The 24,123-nt window shown below is 41.0% G+C and overlaps 1 protein-coding gene across 2 annotated transcripts in view; it reads right to left on the reverse strand.

Moving 5' to 3' along the window:
* The window catches only part of CCNY (cyclin Y), a 313,868-nt gene that overhangs the window by 47,393 nt on the left and 242,352 nt on the right, over window positions 1–24,123 (reverse strand). For both annotated transcript variants that reach the window (XM_035729163.1, XM_027592354.2), the window contains exon 3: window positions 18,180–18,214. In XM_035729163.1, the coding sequence (XP_035585056.1) occupies window positions 18,180–18,214 (35 nt within the window). The remainder of the gene's footprint in view (window positions 1–18,179; window positions 18,215–24,123) is intronic.

Consider the following 24,123-nt stretch of genomic DNA (forward strand, 5'->3'; position numbering starts at 1 on the left):
GTCAAAGGAGGTCAGCAAAATTAAGTAATGTTTCCAAGGTCAAATCTAAGACACCAGAATTCACATTTGTGAACACATCTGTCTGACTCCAAAGTCCATGCCTTCCTACCAACAGCAGAAAGGGCAGTGCCATGTATTAACAAGCTGGCAAACAGGAGCTCATGGCAAGCGCTCTTGCCAACGGACAAGAGAAATAATGACGTGCTCAGGACACACCGCAGCGGGGCAGTGGCTGGCGAAACAAAGGGGCGAAAGTCCTGGCTCTCTTGTGGTCCTGCTAGGAGCTAATGTGGACAAGTCACTCCAGTACAGGTGAAGCAAGAGCATGGCTGGAGTGTGAAAGCCTGGAGTTCAGGATGTAGCTCTGCCACTGATTAGTTATGTAAACTTGGGCAAGTTAGTTAAGTAGGATGATGACATGTCCTGGCTCGCTGGGGACAGTCCAAGTTTGCCCGTTGTCCTTGAGTAACCAATAATAGCATCCCTTTTCACACTCAATAGTGTCCCCGTTTGGGCAATAAATTATAAGGTCACTATATGCTTTACCTCCCCAAGCTTCAATGTCTTCATCTATAAAATATGGAGAGCTCATTGTGGTGCTGGGAGGGCTATCCCCAGGGTAACACCTGGGGTGCTGAGCACATGGACATGCTCAACGAGTATTATTAAGTCACTTCATAACACTTAGTCTCTGTGCTTTAACTTCCCATTTTCAATGGTTGGACAAAACGGACCTACTATTTCTTAGGGTTTGTTAGGATCAAATAAAAATAAAGCATTAGAAAATATGAGGTAATATTAGTAGAGGAAAAAAAGTTGTAAAAGTTTGAAAAACAAATAAAATCTTCAAAAATGAAAGTTCCCTCATTTTTTTTTAAGCCATGACCTTCATTAAGAAGGCTAGTTTCCCAGAGCACAGAGAAATGAAATTTGCACTAGTAATCCTTTATTAGGAATTAACTGAAGGCCTGATGTGTGCAAAATATATGCGGGAATAGCACCGGAGAGGTGGACAAAGGGGCTGGGGTGCCCACGGCCACCACCTGCCACCATCTGAACACTCATGATGTGTAGATAGTCTCCTAAAACCATGAAGGCAGGTGTGATACTTTCTTAATCGTTATTAAGAAAGTATCTTTGCCCAAGTCATACAGCCAATATGGAGTGGATACAAGGACATTCTGTGCAATTTCCAAGTCCATACAAACCCTCTTATCCAAGAGGGAAGAAGCATTCACAGCTGAGACCAGCATCCTTCCAATACCACCAACAGGCCTCAGAGACCCGATGACAAAATAACAGAACAAACAAAAGGAAGACCCCTCATCTCTGATCTCAAGGTATTAACAAACTAATATTCCATGGAAGAAAAAGGGAGACTGAACAGCTTTTAGCAGGATCAATTTTTTATAGCAGGGAAAAACTGCAAGTTCTGAAAAACTAAAAGAAAAAGCAAACATCCATGGAACTAAGAACCAAAGCGGACAAAATCATTAATTTATGGAAACAGAAAATAAACCAACATTGGATTTCAAGAACAAAAATGGGGCCAATGCCAGCACTGAGGTCAAATTATGCTCTACTGTGAGTCATGCATGCTGTCACTACAAAATAATTACATTCATAATGTACTTCAATCCCAGGTCAAATCTTGGCTTTATTATGGCTCAGTGCACCAACTCTACAATGAGAAGTACTTTTTGTCATTAAATTTCTGGCTGTGAGGCAAAATCCAGAAATATAATCTTTTAGGCTTGGCACCATCTGAGGCAGAGATTTTCCTGACAGCACTGAGGGCTGAGTACTGAGGGCGTGCGGCGCCGCCCCGGGCTCCCAACCCCTCCGGAGGCTTCCGCAAGGCAAGTAGGACAGCATGTATATACTGCTCCCTGGGTTCTTTCTGCAGCTACTAAAGAAACAGAGGTTCATGTTCCAAATAACATTTTTTCTATTACTTCATTTCTTTAATGCAATGGCATATATAGTCCAGGCTGTATTTTCTGGGTAGGGTGGGGTGGGAAATGAGCATATTCCAGAATGCTGGGGGTAAAGTAGGGTGGATGTTTATCCAATGTAGGTCTTAAAATTTTTAATTTACAGAAAGACTCAAAAATAGGTTAGACTTGCCTGAGAATATAAGAAATTCAAGTTTCTTTCCTAATTCATTTGAGCTCACTCTTCTACATAATTAGGAAACTGTTGCAGAAGCTCAAATATGCACAATGCAAATGTTTAAAAGGCCCACACATATCCTATCTCCATTGCCATTCATAACTATCCTGCGAGACAGTTCTGGGAGGTAAGCAGTAGCATTCCTCTTTATGGGTGACAGAATCGAAGCGCTTTACCAAGTCACACAAGAACTGGGCATCACAAAGTGGAGCTCTATCAGAACAATCAGAGTTCAGGCCATCTGACTCCTAATAAAGTGTTCTTGCTACACCAACTTGTGCCCTTCAAAATTCTCAATGAATGCAGTTATAGTCCTATTGGTAAAAATGTTCCTGGTTCCTGAAGGTTATTTCTTCTCTTGGGAAAAGTTTAAAAAGTAAAAAGGAAGTAAAGAAAAAAATAAGAGTTGCGATTTGAAGAAACAAGTAGCTAACTGTTGATCAGAGTTTAAAACTGAATTCATAAAACTGCAGACACAATATGAAAAGCCAAAGACCAGCTACTCTGAAAACCAGTTTGGCAATTCCTCAAAATGTTAAATATAGAATGGCCATATATCTCAGCAATTCTACCCCTAGGTATATGCCCAAGAGAAATGAAAATATATGTCCATACAAAAACCTGTACAAGAATGTTCATAGCAGCATTATTCAAAGTAGCCAAAAGGTGGAAACAACCCAAATGTCCATCAACTGATGAATGGATAGATAAAATATGGCCTAGCCACATGATGGAATAGTATTTGCCATAAAAAGGAATGGAGTTCTAATATAAACTAATTCAATGTGGATGCACCCTGAAAACATGCTACCGAAAGAAGTCTGTCACAAAAGGCTACATAATGTACGATTAGATTTCTATGAAATGGCCAGAAGGGACAAATCTGTAGAGGCAGGAAGCAGAGTAGTGGTTGCCAGGAGCTGGGGGGACAGGAAGAACAGAGTGACTGCTGATGAATACAAGGTTTCTTTTTGGGGTAATGAGTACATTCTAAAATTGACTGTGGTAAAGGTTGCACAACTCTATGAATATACTAAAAACCACTAAATTGTATACTTTAAATGGGTGAATTCTGTGGTACATAAATTATATCTCAATAAAACTGTTTTTTTTAAAAATACATTTTTCATAGAAGGAAAAAAAGAGTTAAAAACCAAAAGCAAGAAAACACCTGATGGGATGGACTAGAACTGGAAGTTAAAGTATCGGTAGGAATTAATGATTTCTAAAACGTCTCTTTCCTAGTCATGTTTGCTAAATGGGCCAGTGAGAAACACTGACACCGAGCAGCGAGGAGTACAATGAATTCTAGATCTGGGTTTCTAATACTCTTGTCATGGGGGCTGGCGATGGGGGCGGGAACCAGGGCTCCCTGGAAAAATGGCTGATTCCAGGGAGGTACAAGGTGAGCCTAAAACATCTTACTGTACCAAAAAGCAAGAGAGTGCTCAAAAAAAAAAAAAAAAAAAAAAAAAAGATGGGGGCATCCCGCAAGAACACAGAGCCAGTTTGAAAAGACTGCCACTAGACAATCTAGGGAAATATGAGCATCAAAATAATTAAAGACAGAAATGGCTATCACTGAAAAAACAGAAATCCAGAAGTCCATACTAAAGGTGGATGGATGGTAGAATGGGTGGATGGGAAGAAAGGGTTCCCCTGAGAACAGAATAATGACTGCCACATGGGGAGGAAGCAATGGGGCTGGAAAATTAGCATTCTGCAACCAAAATATAAAGACTGGTTCAAGCAAGAATGATCAATAGATGCTAAATCTGGGGTTGAAGATAAGGAGCAGGATATTTGATGGCCCATAGGCTGCTTATGAGTTGGCAGGGGAATGTCATTAAATACTGGGTAGAGAATCTGGACAGCTCCTTGCAGGGTGATCAAAATCAAATTCACCAATGAAGTCAGAAGGATATTGTGTCTCCAGATCTGAAACACTAAGAAGCGCCAGGGAGCATTCCCTGAAGTATTCTGGCTGCAAATGCTTTCCTAAATCCTTCAGACAAATCCAAAATGAGAAGCATTCTGTTAAAAAAAAAAAAACAAACAGGGGCGCCTGGGTGGTTCAGTCATTAAGCGTCTGCCTTCAGCTCAGGTCATGATCCCAGGGTCCTGGGATCGAGCCCCACATCGGGCTCCCAGCTCCGCGGGAAGCCTGCTTCTCCCTCTCCCACTCCCTCTGCTTGTGTTCCCTCTTTCACTGTGTCTCTATCACTCTGTCAAATAAATAAATAAAATCTTAAAAAAAAAAAAAAACTGGGGCGCCTGGGTGCTTCAGTCAGTTAAACATCTGACTCTTGGTTTCAGCTCAGGTCATGATCTCACAGGTCGTGAGACTGAGCCCTGCGCTGGGCTCCATGCTAAGCGCGGAGTCTGCTGGAAGATTGCCTCCCTCTGCCCCTCCCCTCCTTCAAATAAATAAATAAATCTTTAAAAAACCAACCAAACAAAAAACACCTGGCCCTGTATTCTTCAACAATGTCAGTGTCATGAAAGACAAAGAAAGGCTGAGGATCTCTCCAGATTAAAGGACACTGAGGGGCACACCGACTTAATGCCATTGTGTGATCCTGGACTGAAAGCAGTAGCAGAGAAAAACATGCTACACAGGACATTATGGGAACACTTAACACAATTGGATTATGGACAGTTAATTAAAAAGAATTTTACCAATGTTAAATTCTTGATTTTGATAACAATATTGTAGTTATACAGAGAATATCCTTGTGCTTAGGAAGTACATAGTGAAGTATTAGGCTGTAAAGGGAATGATGCAGGTAATTTACTCCCAAACATTTCAAAAGAAAATATATAGAATAATGATCAGAGGATGGGTAGAAAGTGATAAAACACTGGCTTAAAAGTGGTAAATCTAGGTAAAGGGTATATAGGAATTTTTTGTACTATTATTATTACAACTGCTGTAAGTTTGAAATTTTTCCAAAAAAAGTTAAATATATGTATGTGTAAAAGTTATATGTGTTTATATGACTACATAACATATATAACACATATAACTTCATGTAACATAGATATGTATGACAATGTTTACATAAAGTAAAATAACAGTCTAACACAGAGATGCTGGGGTGGGAGCCTCTGCTTAAAGAGTAAGAGGCAAGAGAGTCTGCTTCTTAAAGGGCTCTTTGGGCAAAGTCCTTGCTCTTTCTCAGACTTCCTGTTTTTTCTTTGCTTTCTCTACTCTAGAAATCCCTAAGCAAGATGATGAAGCTGAAACTGAGGTTAAGAGAGCAAAAAGTGAAAAATAAAATGGCATAGTAAAGAGGGTGCCTGTCCAGCTCACGCGAGGAACAGCTGTGTTCCCTCTACCCTTAGTAAATGACAACAAAGGAACTGGGAGGTCACAGACTGAAGTCATATAAGAACAGCTCCTTCCAGCCATACAACAGTGTCTAAGCAATGTGAAAACCAGGCAACCATAATCAAGAATTTGTGCTGGCTTACTCACAGATGAGATCCTAACAGCATATACAAAAGATCATGGTTTCAACAGAGCAACTCCCACCAACAATATGCCGTGAAGTTTCTAGGACAAGTCCTAACACTGGTTTAGTGACCCCTTTACTTGTGTGTCTTAACAAGGACAATGTAGTCTTCAAAATGACCTAGGAAGGCACCAGGGAAGCAATTCCACCTGTTAGCTATCCTGTATTTGTATACACGATTACATTTTACAAGCCGCACTTTATTTGTGCCACATAGTAAGAGTGACCAATGCAGAAAGGGTGGGTGAGGAGCAAACAGGAGACAAACAAGACAAGAGGAAGTGTTTTATAGATATAACCAAGACACGCAAGGACCTGACACCTGACACGAACTTCTCATCTCTATCAACATTATCAGTGTGTACACCATTATCATTTCTAGATTCTCTTTAAAAAAAAAAAGAGAGAGATAAAAGAACAAAGTGTGCCCCCTATTTCAACATCCTGTGTCAAGAAGAATGAGTGTGTGAGAACCAGAATATCTAAGGTTCCCTCAGGGAGCTGTGAAAATCCTATACTCTTGTATTACTACAACTATCCTATAAATTTGAAATTATTTCAAAATATAGGTTGGATCCTTTGATCTTCCTGGACTTTTAAAATTTTACTGAGATTAAAATCTTAGTGAGGCTTCTTTCACACCATCCAAGCATATTGTATTGATGCTAACATAGCAGTTACTCAATAAATTTCTGTTCTATTAAGAGCAAATTTCCCAAAGAGGCAAAGTAAGGTTTTGAATTTTTTAAATTTCAGTTCCTGGATCAAACTCACTTCATTCTTGGACTTTTATGGCTTAACAGATGTAGAGTATAACAGCATAGACATCCTTTGAGAAGGAATCTACTATCCCATTCAAAGCTAGATGGCAGAAATCAATTCAGAATTTATCTACTTAAGAAGACTATCGACTCTCTACCCAGCAGTATTCCCAAAGTTGAAGAGAATATATTCCACCCTGATCTTTACAATTATAAAAACACTGTACCTGTACTCAAAATACCAGAAAGACTTTTGTCAGTTTTGGTACTGAACTTGGAAAATTAAACAGAATTTATCTATATTCCAAGAGGCATTAATAGTAATAACATCAACATATTTATATGGTGTTACAATTAGTTTGCAAATCACCTTCCTTTCCATTGTAACATTTGAGTCAAGTAAGCCGGGAATTATGTCCTATTCTATGAGACAGGACAACTGAGACTTCCAGACTTTTTCAAGGTCCCCAAATTATCAGGTGGTAGGTCTGGAGCTTGAGGAAATCCTTTTGGTTCTAAGTCCAGCTAACAGTGTGACTATTGCTTAACTGATATGTAACACCCTATAGTTACTTTATTCTCTCACAAAGTTTCTAGAAATATCACCTATTTCATTATTAAGACAAATATTGTAATTGTTTTTCACGAGACTAAGGTAGTCCAGCCATTCAACTTCTGATTTCATTTTTTTTAAAAGATTTTATTTATTTATTTGACAGAGAGAGACAGCAAGAGAGGGAACACAAGCAGGGGGAGTGGGAGAGGGAGAAGCAGGCTTCCCAGGGAGCAGGGAGCCAGCCCGATGCGGGGCTCGATTCCAGGACCCTGGGATCATGACCTGAGCTGAAGGCAGATGCTTAACAACTGAGCCAACCAGGCGCCCCTGATTCATTCTTTTTAAATTTCTTTTCAACTTCTTAGAATGATCCATTCACTTTAGGTATGCTGTCACCAAATGGCAAGAGGATGTCACAGAAAAATTAGGCCAAAGTAAAAGGCATAAGTTATCCCTCAGTTTCAACAGTGATTCTAGACTCCAGACACCTGCAACGCCACTCACAATTTATGAGAGATCTTCACATTTTAATAAAAAGATTCATTAAAATAGCTAACCTTAAAGAAAAAGCAAAGCCAAAACTTTAGCAAATGTTGAATGAAGTACAAACTTTAAACAAAGCTCTTTACCCAACCCTCTTTTAAAACCCTAAGTGTCGGCAAGATGGTGGAGGAGTAGGAGACATGGATTTCGTCTGGCCTCAGGAATTCAGCTGAATAGGGATCAAACCATTCTGAACACCTATGAACTCAACAGGAGACCGAAGAAGAGAGTATCAACAACTATCTGAACAGAGAAGTGACCACTCTCTGGAAGGTAGGACGTGCGGAGAAGTAAATCCAAGGCGATATTCTGGAGAAGAGACAGTGGGGTAGGGGGCCTCTGCCGCTTCTGGCAAGTGATAGAGCTGCAGAGCACAAAATTGGAACTTTTAGAAGACAGCTCCGCTGAGGGACGTTGCTCCAGTGGCTAAGCGGGGGGTGGAACCCTCGCGGGACAGTGTGGTCTCAGGACCCTCGGGGGTCACAGAAACACCGGGGGTGCCTGAGTGCAGCAGAGCTCCCAGGTATCGGAGCAGGGAAGCCGGCTACAGAGACGGAGCCGAGGCACGGGCTCTCAGCTGGGGGTTGCCATAAACTGTGATCCGCGGCCCAGTCGGGACACTGCTCCTCCAGCAGGGACCCAACAAGCAGCAGAACCGGGGAGACTTCCCTTCCTCCCCCGGGAGGAGCAGCGCGGGAGCGCACCGCAGGGATCTGCTGGGTTCGGAGACTCCACACCACGTCGGGTGCCAGAGATAGAAACGCTCGGTCACAGGCCGAGTGAGCATGCAGTGCAGCCTGAGACCAGGGAGGCGGGAGTGACTGCTTTTCTCTGGGGGCGCACTGAGGACCAGGCCCCGAGTTCTCAGCTCCTCCCAGTGGAGATTGGGAGGCCACCATTTTCACCCTGGTCCTCCAAAGCTGTACCAGAGCTTGCAGGGAACAAAAGCTCCTGAGAGCAAACCCGATCAGCTTGCTTAGCCCGGACGACAAGGGCGCGGCAATTCCGCCTCCGGCAAAGACATTTGAAAACCACGGCAACAGGCCCCTCCCCCAGAAGATCAGCACGAACAGCCAGCAAGCCAAGACCAAGTTTACCGATCAAGGAGAATGGGAGAACTCCAGCGCTAGGGGAATACTGCACATAGAATTCATGGCTTTTTTTTACCATGATTCATTAGTTTTCAAAGTTAATTTTTTTAACTGTTTTTTTTTTAATTTTTCTTTTTCCCTTTTTCAACAAACATCTTATCAACCCTTTTTTAAAAAAACATTTTTTATTTTTCATTTTTAGAGTCATATTTTATCCCTTCTATCATAGTAGTTACCCTTATTTTTGGCATATATATATAAGCTGTTCTCTCTTTAAAATTCTGAGATACAGTTTCTTCTAACAGATCAAAATATACCCTAAATCACTAGTGTATGGCTTTGTTCTAGTCTCCTGCCTGATCACATTCGCTCCTTTTTTTTTTAAATCTTTTCTTTTTTCAAACAACTTCTTATCTTATCAATTCCTTTTATAAAATCTTTTATAATTTTCATCTTTACACTCATCTTCCATCCCTTCATTGTATCAACCCTTATTTTGTACATATATAAGTCTTTCTTCCTTTAAAATTTTAGGAGGCACTTTTTTCTAACAGACCAAAATATGCCCAAAATCTAGTGTGTGGCACTGATCTATGCACTAGCCTGATCATATATGACCATATTCTGTTCTTTTTGTATTGTTCTGTTTTTGTTTTTATCTTTTCCTTCTTGTTTTTTTTCTTCCTTTCTTTCCCTTTCTTTTCCCCTGGTTTCAGGTCTTTTCTGATTTGTATAGAGTATATTTGCTGGGGACGTTGTTAATCTGTTAGCATTTTGTTCTCTCATTCATCTATTCTCCTCTGGACAAAATGACAAAACGAAAAATATCACCTCAGCAAAAAGAACAAGAGATAGTACCGTCAGCCAGGGACCTACTCAATACAGACATCAGTACGATCTCGGACCTAGAGTTCAGAATCATGACTTTAAAGATACTAGCTGGGCTTGAGAAAAGCGCAGAAGTTATTAGAGAAACCTTTCTGGAGAAATAAAAGAACTAAAATCTAACCAAGTCGAAATCAAAAAGGCTATTAATGAGGTGCAATCAAAAACGGGGGCACTAACTGCTAGGATAAATGAGGCAGAAGAGAGAATCAGCGATATAGAAGACCAAATGATGGAAAATAAAGAGGCTGAGAAAAAGAGAGAGAAACAACTACAGGATCACAAGGGCAGAATTCGAGAGATAAGCGATACGATCAGATGAAACAACATCAGAATAATTGGGATCCCAGAAGAAGAAGAAAGAGAGAGAGGGGCAGAAGGTATATTGGAGCAAATAATAGCAGAGAACTTCCCTAATGTGAGGAAGGAAACAGGCATCAAAATCCAGGAGGCACAGAGAACCCCTCTCAAAATCAATAAAAATAGGCCAACACCCTGACATCTAATAGTAAAACTTACGAGTCTCAGAGACAAAGAGAAAATCCTGAAAGCAGCTCGGGAGAAGAGATATGTAACCTACAATGGTAGAAACATTAGATTGGCAACAGACCTATCCACAGAGACCTGGCAGGCCAGAAAGGACTGGCAGGATATATTCAGAGCACTAAACGAGAAAAATATGCAGCCAAGAATACTATATCCAGCTAGGCTCTCACTGAAAATTGAAGGAGAGATAAAAAGCTTCCAAGACAAACAAAAACTAAAGGAATTTGCAAACACGAAACCAGCCCTCCAAGAAATACTGAAAGGGGTCCTCTAAGCAAAGAGAGAGCCTAAAAGCAGCGTAGATCAGAAAGGAACACAGACAATATACAGTAACAGTCACCTTACAGGCAATACAATGGCACTAAAATCATATCTTTCAATAGTTACCGTGAATGTAAATGGGCTAAATGCCCCAAACAAAAGACACAGGCTATCAGATTGGATTAAAAAACAAGACCCATCAATATGCTGTCTGCAAGAGACTCATTTTAGACCCAAAGACACCCCCAGATTGAAAGTGAGGGGGTGGAAAACCATTTACCATGCTAATGGACACCAAAAGAAAGCTGGGGTAGCAATCCTTATATCAGACAAATTAGATTTTAAAACAAAGACGGTAATAAGAGATGAGGAAGGACACTATATCCTACTTAAAGGGTCTATCCAACAAGAAGATCTAACAATTGTAAATATCTATGCCCCTAACATGGGAGCAGCCAATTATATAAGGCAATTAATAACAAAAGCGAACAAACACATTGACAACAATACAATAATAGTGGGGGACTTGAACACCCCCTGACTGAAATGGACAGATCATCTAAGCAAAAGATCAACAAGGAAAGAAAGACTTTAAATGACACACTGGACCAAATGGACTTCACAGACATATTCAGAATATTCCATCCCAAAGCAACGGAATACACATTCTTCTCTAGTGCCCATGGAACATTCTCCAGAATTGATCACATCCTAGGTCACAAATCAGGTCTCAACTGGTATCAAAAGACTGGGATTATTCCCTGCATATTTTCAGACCACAATGCTTTGAAACTAGAACTCAATCACAAGAGGAAAGTCGGAAAGAACTCAGTACATGGAGGCTAAAGAGCATCCTACTAAAGAATGAATGGGTCAACCAAGAAATTAAAGAAGAATTAAAAAAATTCAGGGAAACCAATGAAAATGAAAACACAACTGTTCAAAATCTTTGGGATACAGCAAAGGCAGTCCCAAGAGGAACGTATATAGCAATACAAGCCTTTCTCAAGAAACAAGAAAGGTCTCAAATACACAACCAAACCCTACACCTAAAGGAGCTAGAGAAAGAACAGCAAATAAAGCCTAAACCCAGCAGGAGAAGAGAAATAATAAAGATCAGAGCAGAAATCAATGAACTAGAAACCAAAAGAACAGTAGAACAGATCAATGAAACTAGGAGCTGGTTCTTTGAAAGAATTAATAAGATTGATAAACCCCTGGCCAGACTTATTGAAAAGAAAAGAGAAATGACCCAAATCAACAAAATCATGAATGAAAGAGGAGAGATCACAACCAACACCAAAGAAATACAAACAATTATAAGAACATATTATGAGCAACTCTATGCCAGCGAATTAGATAACCTGGAAGAAATGGATGCATTCCTACAGATGTATCAACTACCAAAATTGAACCAGGAAGAAATAGAAAACCTGAACAGACCTATAACCACTAAGGAAATTGAAGCAGTCATCAAAAATCTCCCAACAAACAAAAGCCCAGGGCCAGATGGCTTCCCAGGGGAATTCTATCAGACATTTAAAGAAGAATTAATACCTATTCTCCTGAAACTGTTCCAAAAAATAGAAATGGAAGGAAAACTTCCAAACTCATTTTATGAGGCCACCATTACCTTGATCCCAAAACAAGAAAAAGACCCCATCAAAAAGGAGAATTACAGACCAATAACCTCGATGAATATGGATGCAAAAATTCTCACCAAAATACTAGGCCAATAGGATCCAACAGTACATTAAAAGGATTATTCACCAAGACCAAGTGGGATTTATCCCTGGGCTGCAAGGCTGGTTCAACATCCGCAAATCAATCAATGTGATACAATACATTAACAAAAGAAAGAACAAGAGTCATATGATCCTCTCAATAGATGCAGAAAAAGCATTTGACAAAGTACAGCATCCATTCTTGATCAAAACTCTTCAGAGTATAGGGATAGAAGGTACATACCTCAGTATCATAAAAGCCATCTATGAAAAACCTACAGCGAATATCATTCTCAAAAGCTCTCAGCTTTTCCTCTAAGGTCAGGAATGCGGCAGGGATGTCCACTCTCACCACTGCTATTCAACATAGTATTAGAAGTCCTAGCCACAGCAATCAGACAACAAAAAGAAATCAAAGGCATCCAAATCGGCAAAGAGGAAGTCAAATTGTCACTCTTTGCAGATGATACGATACTATATGTGGAAAACCCAAAAGACTCCACCCCAAAACTGCTAGAACGCATACAGGAATTCAGTAAAGTAGGAGGATACAAAATCAATGCACAGAAATCAGTGGCATTCCTATACACCAACAACAAGACAGAAGAGAGACAAATCAAGGAGTCGATCCCATTTACAACTGCACCCAAAACCATAAGATACCTAGGAATAAATCTAACCAAAGAGGCAAAAGATCTGTACTCAGAAAACTATAAAATACTCAGGAAAGAAATTGAAGAAGACACAAAGAAATGGAAAAACGTTCCATGGTCATGGATTGGAAGAACTAACATTGTGAAGATATCAATGCTTCCTAGAGCAATCTACACATTCAATGCAATCCCCATCAAAATACCATCCACTTTTTTCAAAGAAATGGAACAAATAATCCTAAAATTTGTATGGAACCAGAAGAGACCCCGAATAGCCAGAGGAATATTGAAAAAGAAAAGCAAAGCTGGCGGCATCACAATTCCGGACTTCCAGCTCTATTACAAAGCTGTCATCATCAAGACAGTATGGTACTGGCACAAAGACAGACTCATAGATCAATGGAACAGAATCGAGAGCCCAGAAATGGACCCTCAACTCTATGGTCAACTTATCTTTGACAAAGCAGGAAGGAATGTCCAATGGAAAAAAGACAGTCTCTTCAACAAATGGTGTTGGGAAAATTGGACAGCCAAATGCAGAAGAATGAAACTGGACCATTTACTTACACCACACATAAAAATAGACTCCAAATGGTTGAAAGACCTAAACGTGAGACAGGAGTCCATCAACATCCTAAAGGAGAACACAGGTAGCAACCTCTTCGACCTCAGCCACAGCAACTTCTTCCTAGAAACATCGCCAAAGGCAAGAGAAGAAAGGGCAAAAATGAACTATTGGGATTTCATCAAGATAAAAAGCTTTTGCACAGCAAAGGAAACAGTCCACAAAACCAAAAGACAACCGACAGAATGGGAGAAGATATTTGCAAATGACATATCAGATAAAGGGCTAGTATCCAAAATCTATAAAGAACTTATCAAACTCAACACCCAAAGAACAAATAATCCAATCAAGAAATGGGCAGAAGACATGAACAGACATTTTTCCAAAGAAGACATCCAAATGGCCAACAGACACATGAAAAAGTGCTCAACATCGCTCGGCATCAGGGAAATCCAAATCAAAACCTCAATGAGATACCACCTCACACCAGTCAGAATGGCTAAAATGAACAAGTCAGGAAATGACAGATTTTGGCGGCGATGTGGAGAAAGGGGAACCCTCCTACACTGTTGGTGGGAATGCAAGCTGGTGCAACCACTCTGGAAAAAGGTATGGAGGTTCCTCAAACAGTTGAAAATAGAGCTACCATGCAATCCAGCAATTGCACTACTGGGTATTTACCCCACAGATACAAATGTAGGGATCCAAACGGGTACGTGCACCCCAATGTTTATAGCAGCAATGTCCACAATAGCCAAACTGTGGAAAGAGCCAAGATGTCCATCGACAGATGAATGGATAAAAAAGATGTGGTATATATACAGAATGGAATATTATGCAGCCAGCAAAAGGAATGAGATCTTGCCATTTGCAACGATGTGGATGGAACCGGAGGGTGTTATGCTGAGTGAAATAAGTCAATCAGAGAAAGACATGTATCATATGACCTCACTGATATGAGGAGTTCTTAATCTCAGGAAACAAACTGAGGGTTGCTGGAGTGGTGGGGGGTGGGAGGGATGGGGTGGCTGGGTGATAGACATCGGGGACGGTATGTGCTATGGTGAGCGCTCTGAATTGTGCAAGACTGTTGAATCACAGATCTGTACTTCTGAAACAAATAATGCAACATATGTTAGGAAGAAAGAAAAAGAAGAAAGCAGGAGGGGAAGAATGAAGGGGAGTAAGTCGGAGAGGGAGACGAACCATGAGAGAGGATGGACTCTGAAAAACAAACTGAGGGTTCTATAGGGGAGGAGAGTCGGGGGATGGGTTAGCCTGGTGATGGGTATTAAAGAGGGCATATTCTGCGTGGAGCACTGGGTGTTATGCACAAACAATGAATCATGGAACACTACATCAAGAACTAATGATGTAATGTATGGTGATTAACATAACAATAAAAAAATTTTAAAAAACCTAAGTGTCTTTCATAATGTATTATATTTTCCAACAACTGTTAATACCAATTACATCTAAAACATAGAAAGGGGGCGCCTGGGTGGCTCAGTCGTTAAGTGTCTGCCTTCGGCTCAGGTCACGATCCCAGGGTCCTGGGATCAAGCCCCACATCGGGCTCCCTGCTCAGTGGGAAGCCTGCTTCTCCCTCTCCCACGCCCCCCCTGCTTGTGTTCCCTCTCTTGCTCTCTCTCTCTCTGTCAAATAAATAAAAATCTTTTAAAAAATAATAAAACAGATAAATGCTGAGTAGAATATTAATCTTTAAAATTCACCCTGACTTAACTGTCAAAATACCTAGAGAGGTTTATCCTCAAATGGTTTCAAGCTTTAAAACCTGTCATATTTCTTTCAGAAGCAGCCTCCTTTCACTTAATATTTTGTCTGTCCTGGCTCTTCTGAGCCAGTTAAAGGCCCATCTCTTTTCTAGCCTGGGTGGTGTTCCATTCTCAACTGATCCTTTCCCTACATAATATTCCCAAAGTCTACTGTCACTTGCTAATGTGTTGCTAGCTGGGAGCTAGAAAAGCCAAATTCTCCTCCAACTAGTAGAAGTCACCACTATCCAGGAGTAGAGCTGACCACCCCCGCCATTCTAAAAATGGCTTACCTGCAGCCACTGCTTTCTTTGTTCGTTAGCAGTAGCCTCTTTGTAGATTATCTTAGCAACATGTACTAAGTATGTTCTTCAGAAACTTGAAGGAGAAATTAAAGAAACAACATTCCTCACAATAAAGCAAATAAAAAATAAAGAGGTTTTATAAGCAAGGGCAAAGAATAACTGTTATTCCACAGCTCAACAACAAATTAGATTACAAATTTTAGTTAGGGCCCATATTCAGAAATGATCCTATAAAAATTTGTCATCTCTAACTTTAGATAAATAAGCTTAACAACCTCCATCCAAATGGGAACTGGCATCATCCTCTGAGAAGCATACAGGATGAGAGCTAAGAGGGGAGTTCTGGGGCCAGACCACCCGGTTCCCAGTCCTGGGCCCACTGCTTATTTGGCTAACTTCTTTGTGCCTCACTTTCCTCATCTGTAAAATGGAAATGATAAATTGTACCTACCCAGAATGGCTACTAAGGAGGTTCAAACAACTAGAACAGACCCTGGCACAAACAGGGTCAAGTACTCAAGAGACGACCACTGCTGCTCCTGATGAGGGGGGGGAGGACTTACCCTTTGTCTAGTGTCTAACTTAACCTCCCAAGTGTCTCGAAACCTGAAAAGCACAGCTGGTTTATTAGCCTAATTGAATCTGTAGTAATTTCACTCAAATTATATTCCAGTTCGTTGGAATGGCACATACCAGTGACTTTTCCCAGTGCAGCCAGAACCAATATGCTATTTTGCAACTAGGTCTATTCACAGACTGGAGGGTCACGCTGTTACACAGCCATCAACACAGAGATTTCTTTTATACAGGAACAAGCACATGAGAGCAGACTTCAACAACTGTGTGATTTCACTCTTTGTGTCAGGAGATGAGATGTTTTACAGAGGTCTGAGGGTTGAGCTGGGTTACAATGCATAGCCTACCATTCTAATCCATATTCTCGGTCCAAGAGATATGTACTCCGTGTGTGCCAGGACTGTACCCCACACAAAGTGGGAGGTTACGTGGGAGAAAGTATAAAAACAGATCTGCGGATTAGCACTTAGAGAGTACATCTCTGTCTCATTAGCCACAATCACAATAGCTGGCGGGGACAAACTCCCATCCTCCTCTTTCTTCAAAACACCTTTAATAGAGCTGCAATGACCGGGAAAGGTAACTTGTCTGCAGGCTGAGCTCTTCTCTCTTCCTTGCAAGTTCCTTGTCAGACGTGCTAATAATGAGTCAGAGAGTACCCAAGAGCACCCAGCAGGCAAAGAAATGAAAAGTAAGGATTTATAAAATTAGTTCAAATCGCTCAAATTTCTATGTCTAGGTATATAACTGCTTTTTAATAAGGTATATGTTTTCCTTGCGACATAAATTTTAATTTCATAGATGCTTTATACATTGATGCTTCAAAATTTGAGAAGGCCAGGGAAGAGGTCACGAATGCTTTAAGAATCCAATAAAAGGGGTGCCTGGGTGGCTCAGTTGTTAGGCGTCTGCCTGCGGCTTGGGTCATGATCCCAAGGTCCTGGGATAGAGCCCCACATCAGGCTCCCTGCTCAGCCAGGAGGCTGCTTCTCCCTCTCCCACTCCCACTGCTGTGTTCCCTCTCTAGCTGTCTCTCTCTGTGTGTCAAATAAATAAATAAAATCTTAAAAAAAAAAAAAAAGAATCCAATAAAAACTACAGACCCTCTCTCTGACCCTTCAAACACCGTATAAGCATGTATATATCCTGACTCTGCCAATCTCCTAAGGGCCAAGCATGGAGCCCCGTTGAGAGTGTGGGTCCAGCTTATGAATTTCTTTTCAACTGCATTTTGTGCAGATTTCCAAAAGGCAGGGAAGGCAGTATTATAGCTTTAAGTCTCTTTAACACAGCTTCAGTGCCAAATATTTCAAAATCCACAAATACTTAAAGGCAGACAATCTAGAAATTCTCAGAAAAACCCTTATAAGGTCAAACACATCATTCTTCTTTTCAATATGAGAATTTGTAGCATCCTTATTTTGGCAATTCACCTACTTCATCATTCCATACCTCACAGAGACAGTTTTCTTTCCTAAATAAAGAGGCATATATTTAGAGGGAGAGGAAAGTGGCAGGTCTTCACACTCCTGAGAGGTACAAGTTGGGGGTCACCGGGTGGGAAGGTGTTAGTGGGAGGGTGGACAGAGCAGAGATGGAGCCAGCAAGCTGCACCTGCTGCTCAAGGAAGAACAACGAAGTATCTCAAAGAGACACCTTATGCCTGGCCAGCAGATGATGGAGACACTGCTCAGAACTGGCCAAAAGAATAGAGCTGAATTTTTAAAAAATCCTTTTAAAACTAAAATGTTATCAAGTTTATTCTTTCCGTGAGCACCCAAAGAACAAAGAGACTCTACTGGACCTATAAATACCAATTAAGGAGAAGAAAGTGTGTGTGGAGGCAGATAGCCTCATAGAAACAATTATGGGTTTATTCAAATAGACGTGAGCTACAGGGAGAAAAATAGTAATTTGGGGGTGGGGTAGAAGAAGGAAAGAATTAGAAATTTAAAAGAAGTGGCTTTCATTTGGACCTGTGTAGTATGTGCTGTGGTACTGTTCACACACATCTTCCCAGGAACAACAGCAGTGTGGGGCTTCTGGAAAAACACTTCAGGCAGTGGAAATACCAAGCCATGCTTGTCCAATTACAAGCCAAACAGCGTTAAGTACATCACAGCATTCTTCACATTCTTCCACATATTGACAAAAAAACACAAACCATTTGTACCTATTCCAGACATGGTTGGTTTAAGCTCTTTACACGGTATAATCATTATGAAGAACACAAGGAGACAGCTTCACTTACATGGTTAATGAAGAGACTCTTGCGTTTTTCTCTCACTGTGAAAACAAAAGATGCAACAGAAATGTTATACACCTGCATGCCAACCCCGGGCAGGTTGGTGAGGACGGGACCTCTTGTGTCACAGCCCCATCCTTCCACCAACATACCCAATGTTCAATTACCATAGATAAGACTATGTGACCAGAACAAATGCAGATCTGAACTCGGCTAATAGAGCAAAATATAGACCCACTTAAAGTACAGCATCCTAACAAAACAACTGCAGCTACGATTAACTGAGTGGTAGCAGCTAATAACTAAAAAATCTATTACATAGCAATTTCATAAAACTTGTATGCATCCATTAATTAGAATGATTAACCACTAATAAGACTATTTATTTCTAACCCAACCCGACCCATAAAGGTCCACACACTTTGGGTGAAATATATAAAAAAATAACAACAATAATACCCGCAACAGCATTAAGACACAAGACAGATAATGTACATCAGAAGTGTTATTTATCATGGAAACCAAGTACACTACAGGTTGGGTGCTAATGAATAAAACCAAGTTTCTGTCTAGGAGTCTTTACAGAGGAGCATCTTGGAGCACCCTCTCCCTCAGTAAGGCTGGTAAAACTCACAATAAAAAATACTGCCCTGTCTAAAAGATCATTCCTTTTACTACTGTCTGTGCATCGTGGCTCAGCCTTCCCTACACCAGACCTTAGTGTTTCCCAGAACAGGGGTCCTTAGTCCCAGAGGTGTAGAAGGGTGACAGGGAACACAGAGGATTACTGAAATAACCTAATATCATTGAGTTTTGCCTCTTTTTTCCTGAACACTTACTTTCGAGGCTACATATTAGTCAGCTGACACGTTTACTGAGTAGGTCCCTGTAGAGGATATGAAGAATAAGTTTCCTTCAAGGAGATGACAGCTTGGTGCCCAGGAATCAGTAATGCTACCTAATGTATATCTGTACCCTAAACATACAAACAGCATACAAATCCAGCTCATCTGAGGGAGGAGGACTTCTTTTCTTGGCAGTCCATGACCCACGTGGATTCACTAGTTTTCAAAAAGCCCTCCAGCTCATCTGACTGAGGGACTGGGGAAATATTTTCCTATGTTTACATTCTGTTCTTCAATTCACAAAGAAACATTTCACTTTTCCTTAGAAGTCTTATCATCTCTGGAAACATTTCACTTTTCCTCAGAAGTCTTATCATCTCTGGTACGCTGTCCCTCTTCCTGTCTCAACGATGTTTGGGATACAAAGCAAAAACCAGCCTGAGGATACTGCTGAGACAAGGTGCTTATACCTGGCCATCAGATGGATTCATCTGCAGGCCACTGGCATGCACTGCACACGGACTGTGAGGCAGCCTGGCCATGGTGGAGGCCAGACCAGCACCCTTGGAGCTCAAGTGCACATAAACAGCAGCAGACTCTGTCTGCTATCCACACTGTGGAAGCTGCATGGTTTCTTTTGACCTAATTCCAAATAAGCATCATCCACATGTGAACCACAACAAAAGAAAAATGAGGGTCTGGCAGAAGCACCGGGTTTTAATTTCCTGGCACACATACTTTGTGTGCGTGCAAGTATTCTGTGCACGTGTGTGTGCACATGTGCATGTTTTCCTTAAATTAATTCAATACTAAATTATTATGCATCTATTCAAGGTTGCTCTACCACATGGGGGTATGATGACATTTCTATGGTGGTTTCCCATTGCCTGAAGGGATCTGGAAACACTTTCTACACAGGCAGTAGACCTGACAGGGTTAGCAAAAGGTGACAGTCCTTCCTAGGGCATCCCAGAAATAGGTTTGTGCAGAGGCTTTGTGTCTCCCAATTCTGGGAACTGCCTCCAAGGTCACCTTAATGCCCTGTATCACCCAGCCTCCAACAGATAAAAGATATCCATGCCTCAAGGAATATTAGAGCTTCTTATATATGGGCACTATTGAAAAAATTAAGGATTATTCAAAAATAGAAGGAGAGGGTTGAAAATCAGAATCTTCAATAGTACAGGCTGAAAGTTTTAACAAAAAAGTTTGTAACAAAAAAACAAAACAAACAAAAAAACACACAAAACAAGTAGGAATACTGTAAAAGTGTATACTATTCTTGTACATCTCCTACAAAACTAAATCTCAGGGAAGAATCAGGCCATTTCCATGGAGCCCAACTGGTTCCAATGAGAATAGTAAAAAACAAAATTCACTAAGACGTTATAAAATACCTAAGGATAAGGTATCCAAATCTATTACAGAATATCTTAGGCACTCACTGTTTTTATACAAATGAATACCTATACCTTATCCTATTTCACTCAGAGCAACTGGGCCTGCTGAATCTAATCTGAAACCTGGGTTCAGGGGATTATTTTGTATTCTTTATTATTGTGTGATGCCACTCCTGAGAGGGCCTTTGCAGAATCGTCTACATAGTATCTGAAAGGCTCTTCCACACATATATCCCTATGACTGACTTCCTTGTGGAATGTCTCCCGAATCCCCAAACCAACTGCCAGTCCCTATAAAAACAAAAATAGTTCCCAATATCCATGCTGATACTAGGTGACCCTGACCATAACTGCCTGGATCCAGGTAGATATCCATTCCTAACTGGGCAAATTCTCTCTCCTGAGAATCCAGAGATGCTAGTTCATCACTGCTAGCACCTCGTCTGAAGGTATGGGGTGGGTGGGATGAAGTGCATCTCCTTCTGTGCAGAAAAGAGTTAACATAGAAGGTCTGACTGCCATCCCTGAAAAGGCCTGTTTGCAAGAGAGGCCCTAAGCTGGTGTCTGGGAATATGGATTTGGGGAGGGTTCCTACCATTCCCTAACTGATAAAAGTGGCTCACTGTGCTTACATTGTGCAAACAATACAGTTTACGCTAAACACCCGCTTTCCTCCTGGGAGTCTAGAATTTTGTTACATACTGGCAGAGGCTGCCTACTTAACCAGTCCTCAGTGAAAATCCTGGGCTCTGGGTCTCTGAGGAGCTTCCCTGACTGGGCTGTCACTGGAGAAACCTAGTGGATCCTGCATGACTCTACTTGGAGGGGACTCTTGGAAGCCTGTGCCTGGTTTCCTCTGGACTTCGCCCATGCACCTTTTCCTTGTACTAATTTTGCTTTGTATATGTTCTTTGTAAAAAGCCATAGCCATGAGCATGACTATATCTTGAGGGCTATGACTCCTCCTACTGAATCACCAGAAGGGCGGGGGGGGGGGGGGGGGAGTTCAACTTGAGGCTCTCCAACACAGCTGACACAGAGAAGAACGGAGAGCAGGAGGGGGATGAGGAGGAGGTAGGTGCTTCCTTATTCCTAATGGCTTTTAGTCCTTATTCCAATGACTTGTAAGGTTTATCAGATACCATGGTGGCCTTACAATTAATTATTCCTTTCCCCCTAAGTTAGTAGGAACAGGATTAAGACACTAGCAGAGGAGAAAAAATAGTAAGTGGAATCTCTTACACTGGTATCACCAAAAAAGATGAATTGTATTGCTTATATCTAAATCTGTCTTTAAAATAAATTTGAGGGCGCCTGGGTGGCTCAGTCCTTAAGCGTCTGCCTTCGGCTCAGGTCATGATCCCAGGGTCCTGGGATCGAGCCCCACATCGGGCTCCCTGCTCCGCGGGAAGCCTGCTTCTCCCTCTCCCACTCCCCCACTTGTGTCCCTGCTCTTCCCCACCCCGTCAAATAAATAAATAAAAATCTTTAAAAAAAATAAAAATAAAATAAAATAAAATAAATTTGAAACTACTGAGGCCATTAATCAGCTCTGAAATTCAAATGGCTTTTAGCCATTTTGTTTTATGTAATGGCATAAGCAATATGCCAATTCATTTCTGATATTAGCTTTAATCATTTTTAAACCTGAGTATTTTGGGTTACTAATAACATATCAATCAAATTTCTCTGGAGTTTTCAGAGTTTCTATATACCTGAGTGACTATTATAATAGCCATATTTTGCTTTGTTGAGAAAACAGACAATAAATTGATGTGGATCATACATCTCACTTTCCTGGAAAAGGAATAATCGCTCTCTCCTTTGATCCCATCCATGATGGTTTGGTAAGAGAATTTTTTAATTGGCTACTGAAATAAGTCCATAATGACTTAAAGAGAAAATGTATTTGAGGCTTCAAAAATAAGCCATCTAGGGGCGCCTGGGTGGCTCAGTCGTTAAGTGTCTGCCTTCGGCTCAGGTCATGATCCCAGGGTCCTAGGATCAAGCCCTGCATCGGGCTCCCTGCTCTGCAGGAAGACTGCTTCTCCCTCTCCCACTCCCTCTGCTTGTGGTCCCTCTCTCACTGTGTCTCTCTCTGTCAAATAAATAAATAAAATCTTTCAAAAAAATAACAAATAAATAAAAATAAGCCATCTAAAATCAACAAAAACACTACTGTTAGCATTAAGTCTTCTCCAGATAAAATGAGAAAATGGCAGCGTTTGCCATCTGAGAGAGAACCAAAACTTCACTTAGGTTGCCACATGACATTCCTTTGTCACAATGTCATAGAAGCAAAATTTCTTTACTTTTAAAAATACAACTTTCTAATTACTGACGATTTGTTAACAATCTAAACGCAATTACAGCTAACCTCTTCTACAGACAGGCATTTAAAAAATTATCTTGGTTTCCCCTGTTCCATCTCTAAAACAGATCTTCCAATGGTGGGGTTAGCCACTATTTGACACAAAATGGGAGGACTAAGTAAGTCCTAAAATAGGTAATCCAACATTCTTCCTTTGAAAATGAGGACGCAGCCCATGCAGGCCAAGGCAAGGCGTGACCAGACGGGGGAAGACCGGGGATGGCTTGCCGGGTTTCCCAGATTCCATCCTCTGCACTAGCCTCCCTCCCTCCCAGGGGAGTGTCGCTGCTGCCTGGAACCTGCATGAAATGAGCTCCATTTGACAACAGGTAATTAGATCCAATATGAACAGAGCTAAGCTGTTCCACAAAGAAAAACTACTTAGCTTATTAATTACTCTGGATGCGAAGGACTGGCAGGCCATTCAAGTGGGAGGCCTTGACAACAAAATAAAGAATTCTAGAATTTTGTTTTGAGTGATTGCTGGAATAGCACAGTCAATCGGAACCACTAAAATCTAGTTCAAAAGAAAAGGTTTTCTTTTCCTTTCCTTTCTTTTTTCCTGTGGGTGAGCACAGATCAGGCTTTAAACAATCAAGAGATTGTTATTAACTTTTCTTATAATACGTCTGAGATTTCCACACAATTTCCTCAGTTTTCAATAATTCAGTGAATTCAATCATTCACTTCAAAACACAACCACTGAGTCCCATTAGGGAACACAGCTCAAAGGCAAATGCAAAGATATTCTGAGGTCCCAGCCTGTCTAAGCTAGTTGCTTCACAGGGCTGTAAGTCATGAATACCAGTGACTGGGACACAGGTTTGTACAGTGTAGGAACACATTCACACCACACCCACGGGCCCTGTAATAGGTGTCCTGATGAGGTCACTACCCCACAAGGCACCTCTCCTGCACTGCAGGAGGGCAGCTTCTCCCAAGAACTCCAGCCCACTCTGAATTGTCCTGGACCTGCACATATTTCTTATATTTGGGCACAGAGGAAGGGGATATTCTGAACATTCAAAGTGAAATCTAAATAAGCAAAGCAGATGAAACAAAAATGAAAAGATAAGAAAAACTGCAAAGACGTCTAGGGCAGATCAGTCATGAAGAGCAGAAGATTCCAGAGAACAGAAGAGGTAGCAGAAGTAGGTATAGGTATATGGAGAAAACCATTCAAAGATCAAGTGTCCATCTAATAAATTGCCAACTAACTTCAGAAGTTTTCTGTTTACCTAGGGCCAAAGGATTTACTCAGAAGCACAGAAACCTAAATAAAGTGGATTCTTTTAGAACTTTGCTGATTGTAAGAGAAATGCATGCTTACTATA

The sequence above is a fragment of the Zalophus californianus genome, chromosome 9, assembly GCF_009762305.2.
Source record: "Zalophus californianus isolate mZalCal1 chromosome 9, mZalCal1.pri.v2, whole genome shotgun sequence".
Lineage (NCBI taxonomy): Eukaryota > Metazoa > Chordata > Mammalia > Carnivora > Otariidae > Zalophus > Zalophus californianus.